Here is a 15711-nt window from a genome sequence, read left to right on the forward strand (position 1 = left end):
GTGTATGTCAATCCCAATCTCCCAATTCATCCCCGCCTCCTTTTCCCGCTTTGGTATCCATAAATCTGCTCTCTGTAGCTGTGTCTCTATTTCTGCTTTGCAGATAAGTTCACCTGTATCATTTCTCTAGATTCCACATATAAGTGACATTAAACAATATTTGTTTTTCTCTTTCTGACTTACTTCACTCAGTATGACAGTCTCTAGATCCTTCCATGTGTCTGCAAATGGCATAACTTCATTCCTTTTAATGGCTGAGTAATAGTCCATTGTATATAGGTACCACATTCAGGTCTCCTGCATTGCAGGCAGATTCTTTACCATCTGGGGGCTTACTGGGGAAGCCCTCAACATTCCACTGTTGTACCGCATCCTCTTCATCCATTCCTCTGCTGATAGCCATATAAGTGAGGTGAAGCCGCTCAGTCGTGTCCGACTCTTTGCGACCCCATGGACTGGAGCCTACCAGGCTCCTCCGTCTGTGGGATTTTCCAGGCAAGAGTACTGGAGTGGGGTGCCATTTCCTTCCTTCTCCAGATAGACATATAGGTTGCTTCCAAATCCTGGCTATTGTAAACAGTGCTGCAGTGAACATTGGGGCTCATGTCTATTTTTTTAAATTTCTATTTATTTATTTTTGGGTGGACTTTCTCTTGCTCCAGGGAGCAGGGCCTCCTCCTTCTTGTAGTGCACGGGCTTCTCACTGTAGCGGCTTCTCTTGTTGAGGAGCACGGGCTCTAGAGTGTGCTCTCAGTATCTGCAGCTTATTTGCTCTGTGGCCTGTGGAATCTTCCCCAAGCAGGGATGGGATCCATGTCCTCTGCACTGGGGGGTGGACCACCAGGGAAGTCCCCTCCATGTGTCTTTTCGAATTATGGTTTTCTCCAGGTAAAGGCCCAGGAGTGGGATTGCTGGCTCATGTGGGAGTTCTGTTTTCAGGTTTTTGAGGAACTTCCATACTGTTCTCCATAATGGTGGTACCAATTTACATTTCCACCAACAGTATAGGAGGGTTCCCCTGTCTTCATACTCTCTCCAGCACTTATTTGTTCTGTAGATTTTTTGGTGATGCCCATTCTGACCGCTGTGAGGTGATACCTCATGGTAGTTTTGATTTGCATTTCTTTAATGGAAAAGACTCTGATGCTGGGAGGGATTGGGGGCAGGAGGAGGAGGGGAAGACAGAGGATGAGATGGCTGGATGGCATCACTGACTCGATGGACTTGAGTCTGAGTGAACTCCGGGAGTTGGTGATGGACAGGGAGGCCTGGCGTGCTGCAATTCATGGGGTTGCAAAGAATCGGACACGACTGAGTGACTGAACTGAACTGAACTGAATAATTAGTGATGTTGAGCATCTTGTCCTGTGTGTTTTTGGCCATGTGGATGTCTTCTTTGGAGAAATATCTATTCACATCTTCCACCCATTGTTTCATCGGGTCATTTGTTTTTGATATTGAGCTGCATGAGCTGTTTGCATATTTTGGAGATTAATCCCTTGTCAGTTGCTTCACTTGCAAATATTTTCTCCAATTCGGAGGGTTGTCTTTTCATCTTGTTTATGGTTTGCTGTGCAAAAGCTTTCAAGTTTAATTAGGTCCCATTTGTTTGACTAATGAACTTTGTCTCCACTCCCTGTAGAATCAGGTAGCCTATGTGTCCTGGGCCCAGGGACATAAAAAGTGCAAGCAAAGGCCTCACAAAAATCGCAGGAAGAGTGCAACCCCGCCCCTCCGCCCCAGGGAGGGAGAAGACACCCGGCCTGCCTTGCACCCACTGTCTCGTGGCCCATGGAGGGCCTCATTTTCCTCAGCTTCTCATCACATCAAGCAGTAGTTTTCTGTTTAGAACTGGCTGGGTCTTGGTGTCAGCTCCACCAGCTGTGGTTGTGGGACCCACCTTCTCCTGCCTCAGGAAAATCAACATCCCTCCCTCTCTTCTCCAGCATTTCAGATCATCTCTGCTTCCCAAGAGTCCCCAGACTCACAAGGGTGGCTCATGGAAAAGGTTTGCTCTAGCTTGATGGCTTTCATAGCGATAGTCCTCAAAAAGGCTTTTTGTACAAAGACTTCCCTGTACCTGATCTTGTTTGATCCTCAGAACAAACACCTGGGTATGGATAAGTATTAACCTCCTTTATAAAACAGGTGAATTGAGGGTCAGTTGGAGAACCTATGTGATTTGCCTAAGGTCAGTCAGCTAGAAAGTGTAAAAGTCAGACCCAGGGATCTCTGCATGAGACACAGTGCCAAACGTCTCGCCTCTGGGTGACAGAGGGGCCCAGGAGAGAAAGTCTCCACCCCCCTGCCACTCCCATGTCTCCAGGGGACCCCCTCATGGATCCCAGGGATCTCAAGTATCATCTCTCTCTGAATAGCCGGGAAGTGAAAAGGGAAGGAGAGACTCCAAGTCAGCATTCCTGGGCACAACCCTCGGGAGGCCTCAGCCCAAACAGAATGGCCTGATTTGTGAGGTAATGTAGGGGTGGAGATGCCTCAGCCTCCCACACCATGCCCACTGGCCTCTGCCTTCCAGTGGACCAGTGAATTCAAACTCCACTTGGCCTAGTGGGATAGCCGCCAGGTCACTGATCCTGCTGTGCTCCCTTCTCAGAAACCTTCCCCATCCTCCGTGCTCCCCTGGGTCTCCGTGGACTCCTCAGATGCTAAGTATTATGATAACCTTATTGATTACCCCCACCACCATTGTTGCCCTCCCATTACCAAATCATGAGCTCCTCCAGGGGTGGAACAGACTGCTGACACAGAGTAGGTTTCGAGCTAAATTGGATGCACATGAGCAGAAATTCCTTCCCCCTTCAAGGAATCTCATTATTCTCCGCTCTTCCCCTCTGACGCTGCTTCCCCTTTACAAGCCCCAAATCCCACCTCCTTCACTACCCAGTTCAAGGACCTCCCCTCCTCCAGAAGGCCTTCCCAGCTACTCCCGCCCTCAGAGAGCTCTTTGTCTCCTGAACTGTGGAGCTCTCAAAGGGATGCTTTGCGGATTCAGTCAGATAACGTAAATAAAATGTTAGAACATGATTTGGCACATTCCAAAGGCTGGATAAATTTGGACGCCTTGTGACTAAGAGATGCCTCTTTCTGCTTCCTCTTCTTGGCACAGTCTGAGAGCCACCAGGGGGCGCCCTCTGCACAAAAAAGCCCTTTCACCGAGGACGGGCCCGAGTGTCCTTCCTCCCCCCTGCCCCGCCACCCCCGACCCCATCCCACCCCCCGCGAGAACTGAGAGTGAGAGGTGGGATTTCATTACCTAAAAGCTGGGTATATGAACTTCAGGTATATGAAAGAGGAGTAGAAAGGATGAGGTGAATAATGGAAAGAACACCCTTTTGCCTGCCCTTGTTTCCTGATGGAGACTGAGGACATAGGGTGTGCGTGCATACGCGGTGTCTCCCAATGCCGCATACTCGGTGTTTTCCAGGGAATGTGTTTTCTGACCTCTGTCTTCAATGCAGCCTTCTCCCAGTATTTCAGGAGGGTGAGTCTTTGCTATTTAGGAAAAACATGGCCACATCTGTCCTTTCAGCCGTCCCATGAGAGTTCCATCAGCGCTCCCATTTTATGGATCAAGAAACTGAGTCCGAGAATTCAATGAGTGACACTTTTCTTGGATGCCCTGAGTAACAGACTCGCACCCCCTCGCAATCCTGAATCCCCTGGCACCCCTTCCACAGGCTCAGTTCTGTGTACAATCTCCCTTTATCTGGGGTGATGACCTTGCCTCACTCCCTCCTTCGCCTGAAAGCCACCGCCATTGGATCGGATTTTCCCGGCACGGGTTTTCCTTTGGTTCCGCTCTGCAGTACCCCGGGGCGGCAGGGACAGAGGCTGCCGCCGTCGCTCTGAATCCTAAGGGGTTAAGGCCTGGGTCCCGCCCCTTTTCCCGCCAGGCTGGCGGGAGTATGAATAGCCTCGCTCCCACTCCCGACTCCCAGTCGCTCCGGTTGCTCCTTGCCCCGCCCCGTCATTGTCCCCATCCGCGTCTTTTCCCTTACGTCCCCAAAGCTTTGAGAGCTGCTGGCTTCTCCTGGTGCTCCGAGTCTCTCCACCTTCGGTGGGTCAGACGAGCAGGATGGAGGGCTGCCTGGGGGAGGAATCTTTTCAGATGTGGGAGCTCAACCGGCGCCTGGAGGCCTACCTGGCCCGGGTCAAGGCGCTAGAGGAGCAGAATGAGCTGCTCAGCGCGGAGCTCGGGGGTCTCCGGGCACAGGCCGGGGATGCCTCCTGGAGGGCTCGTGCCGACGACGAGCTGGCGGCCCTACGGGCCCTAGTCGACCAGCGCTGGCGGGAGAAGCACGCGGCCGAGATGGCGCGCGACAACCTGGCAGAAGAGGTGGAGGGCGTGGCGAGTAGGTGCCAGCAGCTGCGGCTGGTCCGGGAGCGGACCGCGGAGGAGGTGGCCCGCAGCCGGCGTGCGGTCGAGGCCGAGAAATGCGCCCAGGCCTGGCTGAGCACCCAGGCTGCGGAGCTGGAGCGCGAGCTGGAGGCTCTGCGCGCGGCGCACGAGGAGGAGCGCGCCGGCCTGAACGCGCAGGCTGCCTGCGCCCCCCGCGGCCCCGCTCCGCCCCGGGGTCCCCCCGCGCCGGCCCCCGAGGTGGAGGAGCTGGCTCAGCGGCTGGGCGAGGCGTGGCGTGGGGCAGTGCGCGGCTACCAGGAACGCGTGGCGCACATGGAGACGTCGCTGGGCCAGGCCCGCGAGCGGCTGGGCCACGCGATGCAGGGCGCCCGCGAGGGTCGCCTGGAGCTGCAGCAACTCCAGGCAGAGCGCAGCGGCCTTCAGGAGCGCAGGGCCGCGCTGGAGCAGAGGCTGGAGGGCCGCTGGCAGGAGCGGCTGCGGACCACTGAGCAGTTCCAGGTGAGGAAGTCGGGGGCGGGGACTGGGCAAGACAAGGGTTCAAGAAGTCCTTTTGGGGTTCAGAGACCTGGGAAGGAGAGTGAGCAGTGGGGGTGGCTGTAGATTTAGGGGCCACTTCTTAGAAAACCATGCCTGGTACCACCAGCCTGGACTCTTCCAACTCTAGTGCAGGGCTGGAGGTTCAGAGTCCTCTGAAAGTACACCTCGAAGGGCCGAGCCCAAGACGTTGCAGCAGTCTCCTCCCTGTCTGGATGGCACCCGCCCACCCTGATGGCCTCTGGGCCCCTCCCTAGGCTCTGCTCTCACTCAGAAGATGCTCAGGACTTGGCCTCTCAGTCTTCAAGTTCTCAACAGCCCTCCTCCCCTTGGCAGGAGAGGGTGAGGGGCCCTGGATGAGGGGCCACCAGCCCCTTCTCCCTTGTCAGGGCTCTTCAGCTCCTGAGTACATTCCAGAGGCCTGGGACAGCTGCTCCCCCTCACACTGCGCAGATGTGACCAGCAGCTGAGAAAACAGCCTCCTGCCTGGCCCAGACAGAGGTCTCACTATCCCCCACTCCCCCTTCAGAGGAGAAAGATTCCAGAACCTGAGAACGTGTGGGAAGTGGAGGGGGCGGGGCCGAGTGTGGGGAGCGGGAGACAGCGGTTGGGACCCGGGCTGTTTGGCTTCCAGTTCTGCAGGCTCCAGGCCTGTTGATTAATCGTTTTTCCTTCTGCTTCCACTTTCCCCCCTTCCCCTCCTCTCTGTAACCCATCTCCTCTCCTCCCTCACCTCCCCCTTCCTGTGGGAGTTGAATTCTGAGCCGCATGTGCTACCATTTAATCAGCATCCTCAGAGGAGGAGCCAGGCCGTGGGATAGGATTGAGAGGGGCCCTTCGCAGAGGCTCCAGAAGGGGGTTCTCTGGGCAGGGAGTGGGGTAGGGGAGGCAGGAATCTGCTCTGCGGAGAAGTTTATCAGGAAGCGAGGCTGCTGCTGCAGCAGCCAAGGGGGATGGAGGTGCATGAGGGGGAAGGAGCCCTCCCCTTCACTGACTACCTCTGGCTTGCTCTGCAGCTGGCCGTGGAGGCCCTGGAGCAGGAGAAACAAGGCCTCCAGAGCCAGATCGCCCAGGTCCTGGAAGGTCGGCAGCAGCTGGCACACCTCAAGATGTCCCTCAGCCTGGAGGTGGCCACATACAGGTAGAGCCTGACCCTGACCCATGCGGACACACAGATACACAAGTCCATGTGGGGGCAGACTCCTCGCCTGAAGGGGCCCAGAGCCACGGGTGGGGTGGGGGCTCTGCCACCACTCGGTCCTGTGACCCTAGGCTAGGCTGATCCCTTCCACCTAAGCCCACCAGCTCTCCTGTGGGTTCAAGACCGGAGAAGTATCCTGTGCCCAGGAGACCCTCCAAGGAGCGGTGATATAGCTGAGTGGGACAGCCTCGAAGGAGAAGGCTGGACACCTACAGGTCATCTGCATCCAGAACATTACCCTCAGGGGGCTGAAAAGCCCAGTCCCTGTGCGTGCACTCACACCAAGAGGGTGATGTCCTTGAGCAGCCTCAGGAAGGAGGAACCGCAGGTGTGGGCTGGTGGCACCGACTTGCCCCCTGACCTGGGCCTCAGTCTCCTGGTCTGGAGGGTGGGAGATGGGCTAGGTGACAGCCAAAGTCCCTTCCATCCTGAGTGTCCGGGGGCCTGAGTCCTCTCAAGCCTTGGTGCCCTTGGCCTTGCCCTTGCCCAGCCCGTCTACTGACCATACCCTGTTGGCTCAGGAAAGGTTGAGACCAAGGAAGTGCTTCTTCTCTGGCTCTGTGGCCTTGGGCTATCCCACAGTCTCGCCTGGGAAACTGACCTTGTTAGCCAAGGCCCCACTGATGGAGCCTGAGGAAGGAAGGGGCTTTGCCATGGTGAAGGCAAGCCCACAGGGTGGGGCCAGGGCTGGACAGCCTCTGAGGACAGTGCCCCCAGAATCCACAGACGAACAAAAGCAGGGGCCCTGGAAAAAGCTCAGGAGGGGAGGGGAGGCAGGGCCCAGAGAAGGAAAGTCAGTGAGGCTCCAAGGATGAGAAGGGAGGGGCTCCACCTCCACAGAGATCAGAGAGCAGCGCGGTGCTGCAGCAGGAAGAACCGAGAAAACGCTAACCAGACTCAGCGATGATGAAGAAGAGCACAGAAGCAGTAGATGTTCAGCATAACTTGTCGAATTGATTGGTCCTCCTTCCCTGCAACTGGTCCCCTCCTTCTCAGTCCCCATGGGACACTAAGGCAGGGGCATGGACACAAAGACCTTCATTGCCCTGAAAGGCTTGGGATCCAGAGTACTTAGAGATCCCCAGATAAGAGCCTTGACCCCTAGTCAAACCACTGAGGGGAAAGGTCTGGGCAGGCTTAACCCGGGTTTTGAGGCATGAAAAGGATTTGGAGAGAGGGAGCTGAATTCTTTTGTTTTTGTCTGTAACCAGCTCTTGGGGCCCTGGGGGGTGAAGAGGAGGAGGGAGCCTATCCCCTGGGAACGGCCTGAGAATTCCCACTGCCCCAGGGAAGCCCCCTCCTCAGAGCCTCCAGATGGCAGTGTGGACAAAGGCAGCAATTAGCATGAGAATCGGCCCCCCACCCGGAGGATGAGGTCATAGGCCTGGGATGGGGAGGGGACTAGTCTAAGCGATGTGTGGGGGTGTGTGTACACTCTGCCGACTGTGTGGGAACCGCTTGTGTGTCTGTGAGTCCAGCTGTGTGTTCAAATAAGTGTGTGACTCTGTGTGAGCAAGTGTGTGCTATCTGTGGGTGTGACCATGTGATTTCATGTGCAGAGCCAAGTACAACCCCATTGTGGCTTTTGTGTGATAGTGGTGAAAGTGAGGAGGAGGCCTGCCAGGCGGGGGCTGTGACTTTCCGCTGGCTGGCTGGCCTGCTGGCCTGTGGGCAGAGGGCTGACCCAGCTTTTCTTCCCTCATCTCCAGGACCCTCCTAGAAGCAGAGAACTCGCGGCTGCAGACCCCTGGAAGCGGCTCCAAGACTTCCCTCAGCTTTCTGGGTAAGAGGAGGGGCCAGGTTTCCCCCAGAACTTTACCTTTGCTTCCTCTTCGTACCCCAGAGCGATTCATTTTCTGAGATGAGAAGCAGGAAAGCCTAGCTCTTGACTCCGTGGCCCCTAACATCAACGAGCATGCTCTTAGTCCAGCCCAGAAAAGGCAGGAGCGGGATTAGGGTACTCCTCCCCGTCCCAGCTGATGTGCCCTGACACCATTTTCCCTCCTCTGCCTTTCCAGACCCTAAGCTGGAGCTACATTTCCCTGGGACCCCAGAGGGCCGGCGTCCGGGACCTCTGCTTTCTGTCCTGAGCCCTACTCCCCTCTCCTCACCTTTGCCTGGTACCCTGGAAACACCTGTGCCAACCTTTCTGAAGAGCCAGGAATTCCTTCAGGCCCGCACCCCGACCTCAGCCAGCACCCCCATCCCACCCACCCCTCAGGCTCCCTGCCCTGCTGTAGATGCTGAGATCAGAGCCCAGGACACTCCTGTGTCCCTGCCCGAACCACGTGTTGGGAGGCAACAGGTGCCAGAAGTCATGTGGGCTGAAGCCAAGGTGGCCGTCCCTGCCAGCATCCTGCCGGGACCAGAGGAGCCTGGGGGCCAGCAACAAGAGCCCAGTCCAAGCCAGTCCCCTGAAGATCGTGCCTCCCTGGCTCCAGCCCTCAGCCCTGACCGCTCCAGTCTAGAGGCCAAAGGTGGAGAAGCCAGTGGGTCTAGAGAGTCCAGCAGATCCCAGGAGGAAGATGAAGGCCAACTCTGGGGGCTGGCAGAGAAAGAAACAGTGGTAGAGGTCAAAGCAGTGAGCAGCTTGGAGCAGGAAACGTGGCAAGAAGAGGTGGGTCTGGACAGGAAAGAGATCCAAGACGCCCAGGGCCCTTTGGAAAAAGAAACTGTGAACTCTCTGGAAGAAGAGATTCAGAAGCCATCGATTCCACTGGGAAAACAGAGCCATGAGACTGTAAGAGCTCTAGAGAAGGAGAGTCTGGAATCTCTGAGGTCTTTGGAAGAAGAGAACTTAGAAACACTAAAAATACTAGGAAACGAGAATCAAGAATTGTTGAAGTCTTTAGAAGCAAAGGAGACGGAGGTAGTGAGATCTTTAGAAAAAGAGACTCTAGAACTACTTAAGCCTATAGGGAAAGAGGATCCACAGACATTGCCATCTCTAGAAAAGGAGAATCAAGAAATAATGAGGCCTCTCGAAGTTAATGTAGAGACATTTTTATATCCAGGAAAGGAAAATCAAGAATTAGTGAGGTCTTTAGAACAGGAGAACATTGAGTCATTGAGAACTCTAGAAAAGGAGAGTCAAGAGCCACTGAGATGTCAAGAAGTAGAGAACCAGGAAACATTGAGACTCCTAGCCAAAGAGAATCAAGAGCCATTGGGGTCTCTAGAAGAAGAAGACCAGGAGACATCAAGACCTCTAGGGAAAGAGAATCACGAATCCCCGAGGGCTCCAGAAGATGAGAATCATGAGGCTTTGAGACCTCTAGAAAGAGAAAACCCAGAGTCACCGAGCTGTTTAGAGGAAGACCAGGAGGCAATGAGACCTCCAGAAAAAGAAAACCAGGAGCTGCTGAGGTCTCTAGAAAAAGAAAACCAGGAGCCACTGAGGTCTCTAGAAGACCAGGAGGAAATAAGAGCTCTAGAAGACCAGGAGACAGTGACACCTCTAGAAAAAGAAAACCAGGAGCCGCTGAGGTCTCTAGAAGAAGACCAGGAGGAAATAAGAGCTCTAGAAGACCAGGAGACAGTGAGACCTCTAGAAAAAGAAAACCAGGAGCCGCTGAGGTCTCTAGAAGAAGACCAGGAGGAAATAAGAGCTCTAGAAGAAGACCAGGAGACAGTGACACCTCTAGAAAAAGAAAAACAGGAATCACTAAGGTCTCTAGAAGACCAGGAGGCAATGAGACCTCTAGAAGAAGAAAGCCAGGAGCCGCTGAGGTCTCTAGAAAAAGAAAAAGAGGAGGCAATGAGGTCTCTAGAAAACCAGAATGCAGTGAGACCTCCAGAAGAAGAAAACCAAGAGCCACTGAGGTCTCTAGAAAAAGTAAAAGAGGAGGCAATGAGACCTCCAGAAGAAGAAAAACAGGAATTACTGAGATCTCTAGAAGACCAGGAGGCAGTGAGATCTCTAGAAGAAGAAAACCAGGAGCCACTGAGGTCTCTAGAAAAAGAAAAACAGGAGGCAATGAGACCTCCAGAAGAAGAAAAACTGGAATCACTGAGATCTCTAGAAGACCAGGAGGCAGTGAGATCTCTAGAAGAAGAAGGCCAGATGACATTGAGCCCTCTAGAAAAAGTGAAACCAGAGACACTAAAGTCTCTCGGAAAAGATCAGGAGATAGTTCGACCTCTTGAAAAAGAGAATCAAGAGTTATTACGGTCCCTAAATGAAGAGAGTATAGAGGCAGTGAGGTCTTTAGAAGCGGAGGCTCCAGAACTACTAAAGCCTACAGAAGAGGAAAACCTGGAAATACTGAAACCTCTAGAAAAGGAAAAGGAAAGTCAAGAGCCACTGGGGTCTGTGGAAGGGAACCACGAGACACTGAGACCCCCAGGGAAGGAGAATCAAGAGTCCCTGGGCTCTCTGGCAGAGTGGAACACAGAGAATTTGCAGTCTCTGGAGGAGGCCGACAGGGGAAGTCTAAGGCGCTTGGAAGAGGAAGAGATCGTGGAGAAGGAAGAGAGTCAGGCGTCACTGAGGCCCCTGGGGGAGCAGGGGCAGGAGCTGCCACTCTCTGCACAGCAGCAGACGCGGGGAGATGCAATGCGGCGGGACCAAGAGCTGGATCAGGACCGGCCCCCGGGGAGCGCTGGAGTGGGCAGTGGGGACGGGGCAGAGCGGGAACTGGAAGAACGGGATAGCTTCCCTGCGGAGGGGGAGGTGGTGGAGCCGGGGCAGCTGCAGCTGACAGCCACAGGTGAGGCCTGGGGCCCGGGTGAGGGGCAGCCAGGCAGCCCTGAGCCCGAAGAGCAGAGGCTCCCAGCTGAGGGCGCCGGAGGGCCAGGAGGCGCTGCGGGCCTCCAGGACCCCGAGGAGCAGCCAGAGCAGGTGGGGGCCCTGGGCCTCCCGGCTGCCCAGGGAATGTCAGAGGCGGTGGAGCCCGAGTTGGAAGATGAGGATGTGGCCCCGGGGGGTGGCCAAGCCTCCCCAGAGGTCACCTTGGAGTTAGAGAGGGCCATGGGCAGGTCTGCGGGAGTGGAACGGGGACCCGAGCAGGAGGCAGTAAGGCTGGAGGACCCAGGTAGCCTGGCCAGAGAGGAGGCGACGGAGCCACCCCTGGGGGAGGGAGGTGTGGAGGCAAAGAAAGTACAGGGCTTGGAAGGGCCCAGAAAGGAGCTGGAGGAGGCAGGCACTCTGCAGTCTGAGGCCTCCACGCTGCCGGGCAAGAGCAGAGACCCACTGGAGACTCCTAGGGACTGGGAGGAGTCAGAATCTGGGGCCCCTGGGAAAAGAGAAGAGCCAGTCTCAGCTGAGACCTTGTGCCACGAGGGAAGTGGTACCCCGCAGCCCAGGCCCCTGGGCTCAGAGGGAGCCGAGGAGGACGCCAAATCGCTGCTGGGGCCCCCCAGTCTGAGGCCCACTGAGTCCTGCTTGCCCAGCCTAATCCCTGAAGATGCCCCTGGGCCCCAGCCCCTGGCTGAGGGGAACCAAGAGGCCAGCTGGGGGCTGGAGGGTAGGGCTGAGGTCCTGGGAAAGGCGGACGGGGAGCAGGAGGATCTGGGCTCTGGGGGCATCCCTGAGGGCCTCCAGGAGGAAGGGGAGGAGAGCAGAGAAGAGAGCGAGGCGGATGAGCTAGGGGAGACCCTTCCTGACTCCACTCCCCTGGGCCTCTACCTCAGGTCCCCCGCTTCGCCCAAGTGGGACCTGCCTGGAGAGCAGAGGCCCTCCCCTCAAGGGGAGCCCGGAAAGGAAGGCTGGGGTCCTGCGGTCCCGGCCTCCAAGGGCCTTGGGGCCCAGCCCTCAGAGGAGGAAGGAGAGGAGGGAGCTGAGGAGGAGCGTGGCCGTGACTCTGAGCTGTCGGAAGAGTTTGAGGACCTGGGGACTGAGGCTTCTCTCCTTCCCGGGGTCTCCGGGGAGGGGGAAGGGGAAGAACCCCTGAGCCAAGTGCCCCAGCTGCTCCTGGCGCCTGCAGCCTGGGATCGTGATGGAGAATCTGATGGCTTTGCAGATGAGGAAGAGAGCGGGGAGGAGGGAGAGGAAGAAGAGGAAGAAGAGGGGAGGGGGCCAGGGCCAGGGCGCTGGGGGCCAGCGCCCTCTGTGGGCAGCCTCCCCGCACCGAGCGGCCCTCAGGGAGGGCCCCTCCTGGGGTCTGAGACCGTGGGTGTCAGTGTCCCCCCCTGGGACAATGGCCCGGGGGGCGCGGCACCCGACGCCCCCATGACTGCCCTGGAGACCGAGCCCCAGAACAGCACTGAGGCCTCGGGCTCAGAGGAGGAGTCTGATGCTGCTCCCCTGGAGCCGGAGGACCAGGCCCCTGGCCCGCTGGGGACCCTCAGTGCGGTGGAGGACACCCTTGATGGTGGTGGCCCAGGCCCCAGCCTGAAGGAAGAGCTGGAGCGCGTGAATGGGGGCGTGGTGAACGGGCTGGAGCAGTCCGAGGGGGGAGGCCAGGGGAAACCGGGGGCGGCTGGGGGGGACCGAGGGAGCCCCTCAGAGGAGGAGGGGGCTTCCCTGAAGGCCCCTTGGGCAGGGGCTCCTCTTCACCTGGGCCAAGGCCAGTTCCTGAAGTTCAGTCAGAGAGGAGGTGATGGAGACTCCTGGTCCTCAGGGGAGGACTAGAGAGAGCTCTCCTGCACGGAGGCATTGGGCAGAGGGGCGTGCCCCACCCCCTCCCTGCTCGGGGCAGCACCCTTAACCTGCACTCTCTCGACCTGTGGTTTCTATCCCAGAGGCCCGGCTGGCCAAGGGGAAACGGGTGTGGCAAAGGGGCCCGGTCCAAGCGTGGAGACTCCGGGAATAGATGCCAGCCCCCTGGCCTCTGCGTAGCAGGGACAGCCTGCCTGCACTGCCCCGTGGGGCTGAAGCCAACTGAGTCTGTAGGACCAGTCCCTCCTTCCCAGTGCAGCTGCTTCCCTCCCATCCCATTAGCTGGGAAAGGCCAGGGCTCAGCGGCTCCCCCAAAGGGAGGGGCTGTGGTGGTGCCTGTGCCAGGGCTTGCCAGCTCTGCCCTTCCTCCCTGCACCCTCATGAGATGGTTGGCCGGTGGCTAATGAGGGTGAGGGGGTGCTCCTGTGTTCTGACCCCCCCCCCATAGACCTGCCATGTTGTGGCCCCCGTCTTCCTCATCCCTGCCTGAATAAAGTAATGCCTCCGCCTACAAAGTCTGGACTCTTCCTTCCTCAATTCAGGGGGGCCTCAGGGTTGACACAGGCAGAAGAGCCGGGGTAGAGGGGAGCAGGAGATGCTGGTGTTGGGGAAGGGCTGCCTGCTGGGGAGAGAAGATTCTGGAAGGCCTCACGGTGGAGACAAGCCAGGCAGATGAAGGCTGCAGGCAGGAGTGCTGAGGACCCGGGGAAGGCTGGGGGTGCTGCTTGATCGGGGACTGGGGGTGCCAACCCAGGTGACCTTGGCGCCTGCAGAAGCCAGGCTTGTCATCATCTCTGCCCACAGCGCTGATTACAGGGATTAGGGCTTGGGGCCACCCCCACCCTCGCATGTCCTCCCTGCCAGCCCCTCAGTGCCGCCAGCATAATAAGCCCCCTTGCCCCCAAACCCAAACAATTGTCTGGCCTTGGTGTCTCCTCAGACTGGCCGGGTCAGAGCCGGGTGAGGGAAGAAGGAGGTCTGTTCTGCCTCAGTCTGGCTGTGTGGCCTCAGGTCAGTGCTCAACTTCTCTGAACCTCAGATTCTGCCACACAATGACAGACATGGGCCTCCCAGGGCAGAGAGAGCAGGGAGCAGGCTAGGGGAAGCTAGCAGGCTACAGGTTAGATCTTCAGTAGGACCTCCTTGCAAGCAGAAGCAGGAGACAGGGAAGACAAGAAAATGGAGGTGAGGGGGGATAAACTGAAGCTGTCGGGTGAAACGAGAGAGCAGTGATGGGGTATGCTGATGCCTGGGGTCAGATTGGGGGTCCACCCAGCCACAGCATCTTCCCAAGAACACCCCCCCTTTCCCAGGAGTTCTCTGGGTCCCCGTACAGGGCCAGGAGGGACCAGGGGTGCCTGGATTAGGCTGGGCTTGATGGCCTTGTAGTCAGGATACCCAAATAGAAGCCACTCCCCATCTGAGCTCTGGAGGGAAGAGCAGGCCAGCAACACCTCTAAATACTCTGGGTGGGGGTGGGGCAGGAGGTGCCAGATGAATGTTCCCCGTTGGAGAGACAATCCCAAGGCCAGAGGCAGGCCCTTTCTTTTCTCGGGCCTCAGGCTGAGGCCAGGGGAAGATGAGAAGATGAAATCTCAACCCCTCTGACTTCAGCTCATCCTCCCGACAAGGAGGGGGTGGACAGGAGGCCCCCGACAGGACCCCACTGTCTGCTTCTCTCCCTACACCTTCTCCGCCGTCTGGGAGTCTCTGTATTGGTTATCTAGGCTTCCATTTCACACACACCCTGGCCCTTGGGGTCTAGGATGCTGGCGGCCCTCCTGGCCTCCACTCTCCTTCCTGTGCCCATTGCTAACAAGGCCATGTGTGATCTCACCAGGCTGCCAGGCTGGGGGCCAGCACGCTGGCATCCGGGCAAATAAGGCCCCCTCCCTGCTCCTCTGATGGGACAGACGAGCCCTGTACTTGGTCTCCCCAGGCCCTCGGGCACCCCCACTTAGGCAAAGGGCCAAGGACAGAGGCTGAGTCCTTCCCTGTGTCCGGGCCATCCTGCCACCCACCCAACACACACACACCAGGGCCCCTGGTCCCCTGCAGAACTACCCAAACTATAGCCATTTCTGCTGACCGTCTCTAACAAGGGGAGGAATGTCAGACAGAAGTGAGGGCTCTCTAAAGGAGGTATGCCATGGGAGATGCGTCCTCTCTGGCAGTGGAAGTCTGTGCAGCTGGAGAAACAACGGTTGGATGGAAACAGGGCCTGTCAGCTGCTAACGGGGCATGTACTGTGCTCCACGGACCACGCAAGCGGTGGGAGTCCAGGGTTCCTGGCCCTGGGAGCTCTGCCTTCTAACTGAACAGGGGCTTCTGAATGGAAATCATATTCGGAAACGGAGACAGGCAGGAGACTGTGGGAGCACGCAGCAGGCGCCCACCTGATCTGAGCCGGGGGAGGCTGGGAGGAGGTGGTCAGGGAAGGCTACTCTAGGAGTCTAAAAGAGGAGCCGGAGCTGGCCAGTGTAGGGAGGAGGAGGCACGAGGAGGGGAGGGAAAGGATTCTAGCCAGAGGGAACAGCATGTGCAAAATCCTGGGGCAGGAAGACGAGTTTGGGCATTTGAGGGATAGAACGAAGGCTTGTGTGACCAGAAGGTGGAGAGTGAGGGGTAGAAAAGTTCACAATAAGGCTAAAGAGGAGCTGGGGGCCAGGGGCCTAAGGCCTCCCTAGGCAGCCAGAAAATATGGCTTTCATCCTAAGGGCAATGGGTCTCCTCTGAAGTAGTGAGATGACAAGACCAGGTTTGCGTATTAAATAGAACTTTCTGGCTGCGGAGTGAGAGTGGATTGGGGTAGGTAGAACGGCTTCAGGGTCTTGCGGTGGTCCAGGCAGGGGATGAGGGTAGCAGTGGGGCTGGAGAGCAAGCACGGAAGGGAAGCAGAGTCTCAGGACTTGGTGATCCATTGTGGGAGATGGAAGGGTGGAGGCTCAGATGGCAAAGAATCTGCTCGCGATGCAGGAGACCCAGGTTCAATCCCTG

General features: G+C 57.3%; 1 protein-coding gene across 2 annotated transcripts; it reads left to right on the forward strand.

Moving 5' to 3' along the window:
* Positions 1–4096: 4096 nt before the first annotated feature.
* Positions 4097–13186, forward strand: NES (nestin). 2 transcript variants are annotated; one of them, XM_068963875.1, is made up of 6 exons: positions 4097–4879; positions 5932–6056; positions 7826–7899; positions 8135–9287; positions 9450–9692; positions 10158–13186. In XM_068963875.1, exons 1-6 carry the CDS (start codon positions 4097–4099, stop codon positions 12685–12687), a joined length of 4908 nt encoding a protein of 1635 aa, XP_068819976.1. In that variant the 3' UTR covers positions 12688–13186. The 2 variants fall into 2 exon arrangements, with proteins under 2 accessions (XP_068819976.1, XP_068819975.1); XM_068963874.1 differs by having other exon boundaries at positions 8135–9692; positions 9786–13186.
* Positions 13187–15711: the final 2525 nt, after the last annotated feature.

The sequence above is a fragment of the Capricornis sumatraensis genome, chromosome 2 (assembly GCF_032405125.1).
Source record: "Capricornis sumatraensis isolate serow.1 chromosome 2, serow.2, whole genome shotgun sequence".
NCBI lineage: Eukaryota > Metazoa > Chordata > Mammalia > Artiodactyla > Bovidae > Capricornis > Capricornis sumatraensis.

Coding starts and splice junctions, on each gene's coding strand:
- NES (XM_068963874.1), top strand. CDS start 4,097: ATGGAGGGCTGCCTGGGGGAGGAATCTTTTCAGATGTGGGAGCTCAAC. Junction 7,900..8,134: donor GACTTCCCTCAGCTTTCTGG/GTAAGAGGAGGG, acceptor CTGCCTTTCCAG/ACCCTAAGCTGGAGCTACAT. Junction 9,693..9,785: donor GAAAACCAGGAGCCGCTGAG/GTCTCTAGAAGA, acceptor GGAATCACTAAG/GTCTCTAGAAGACCAGGAGG.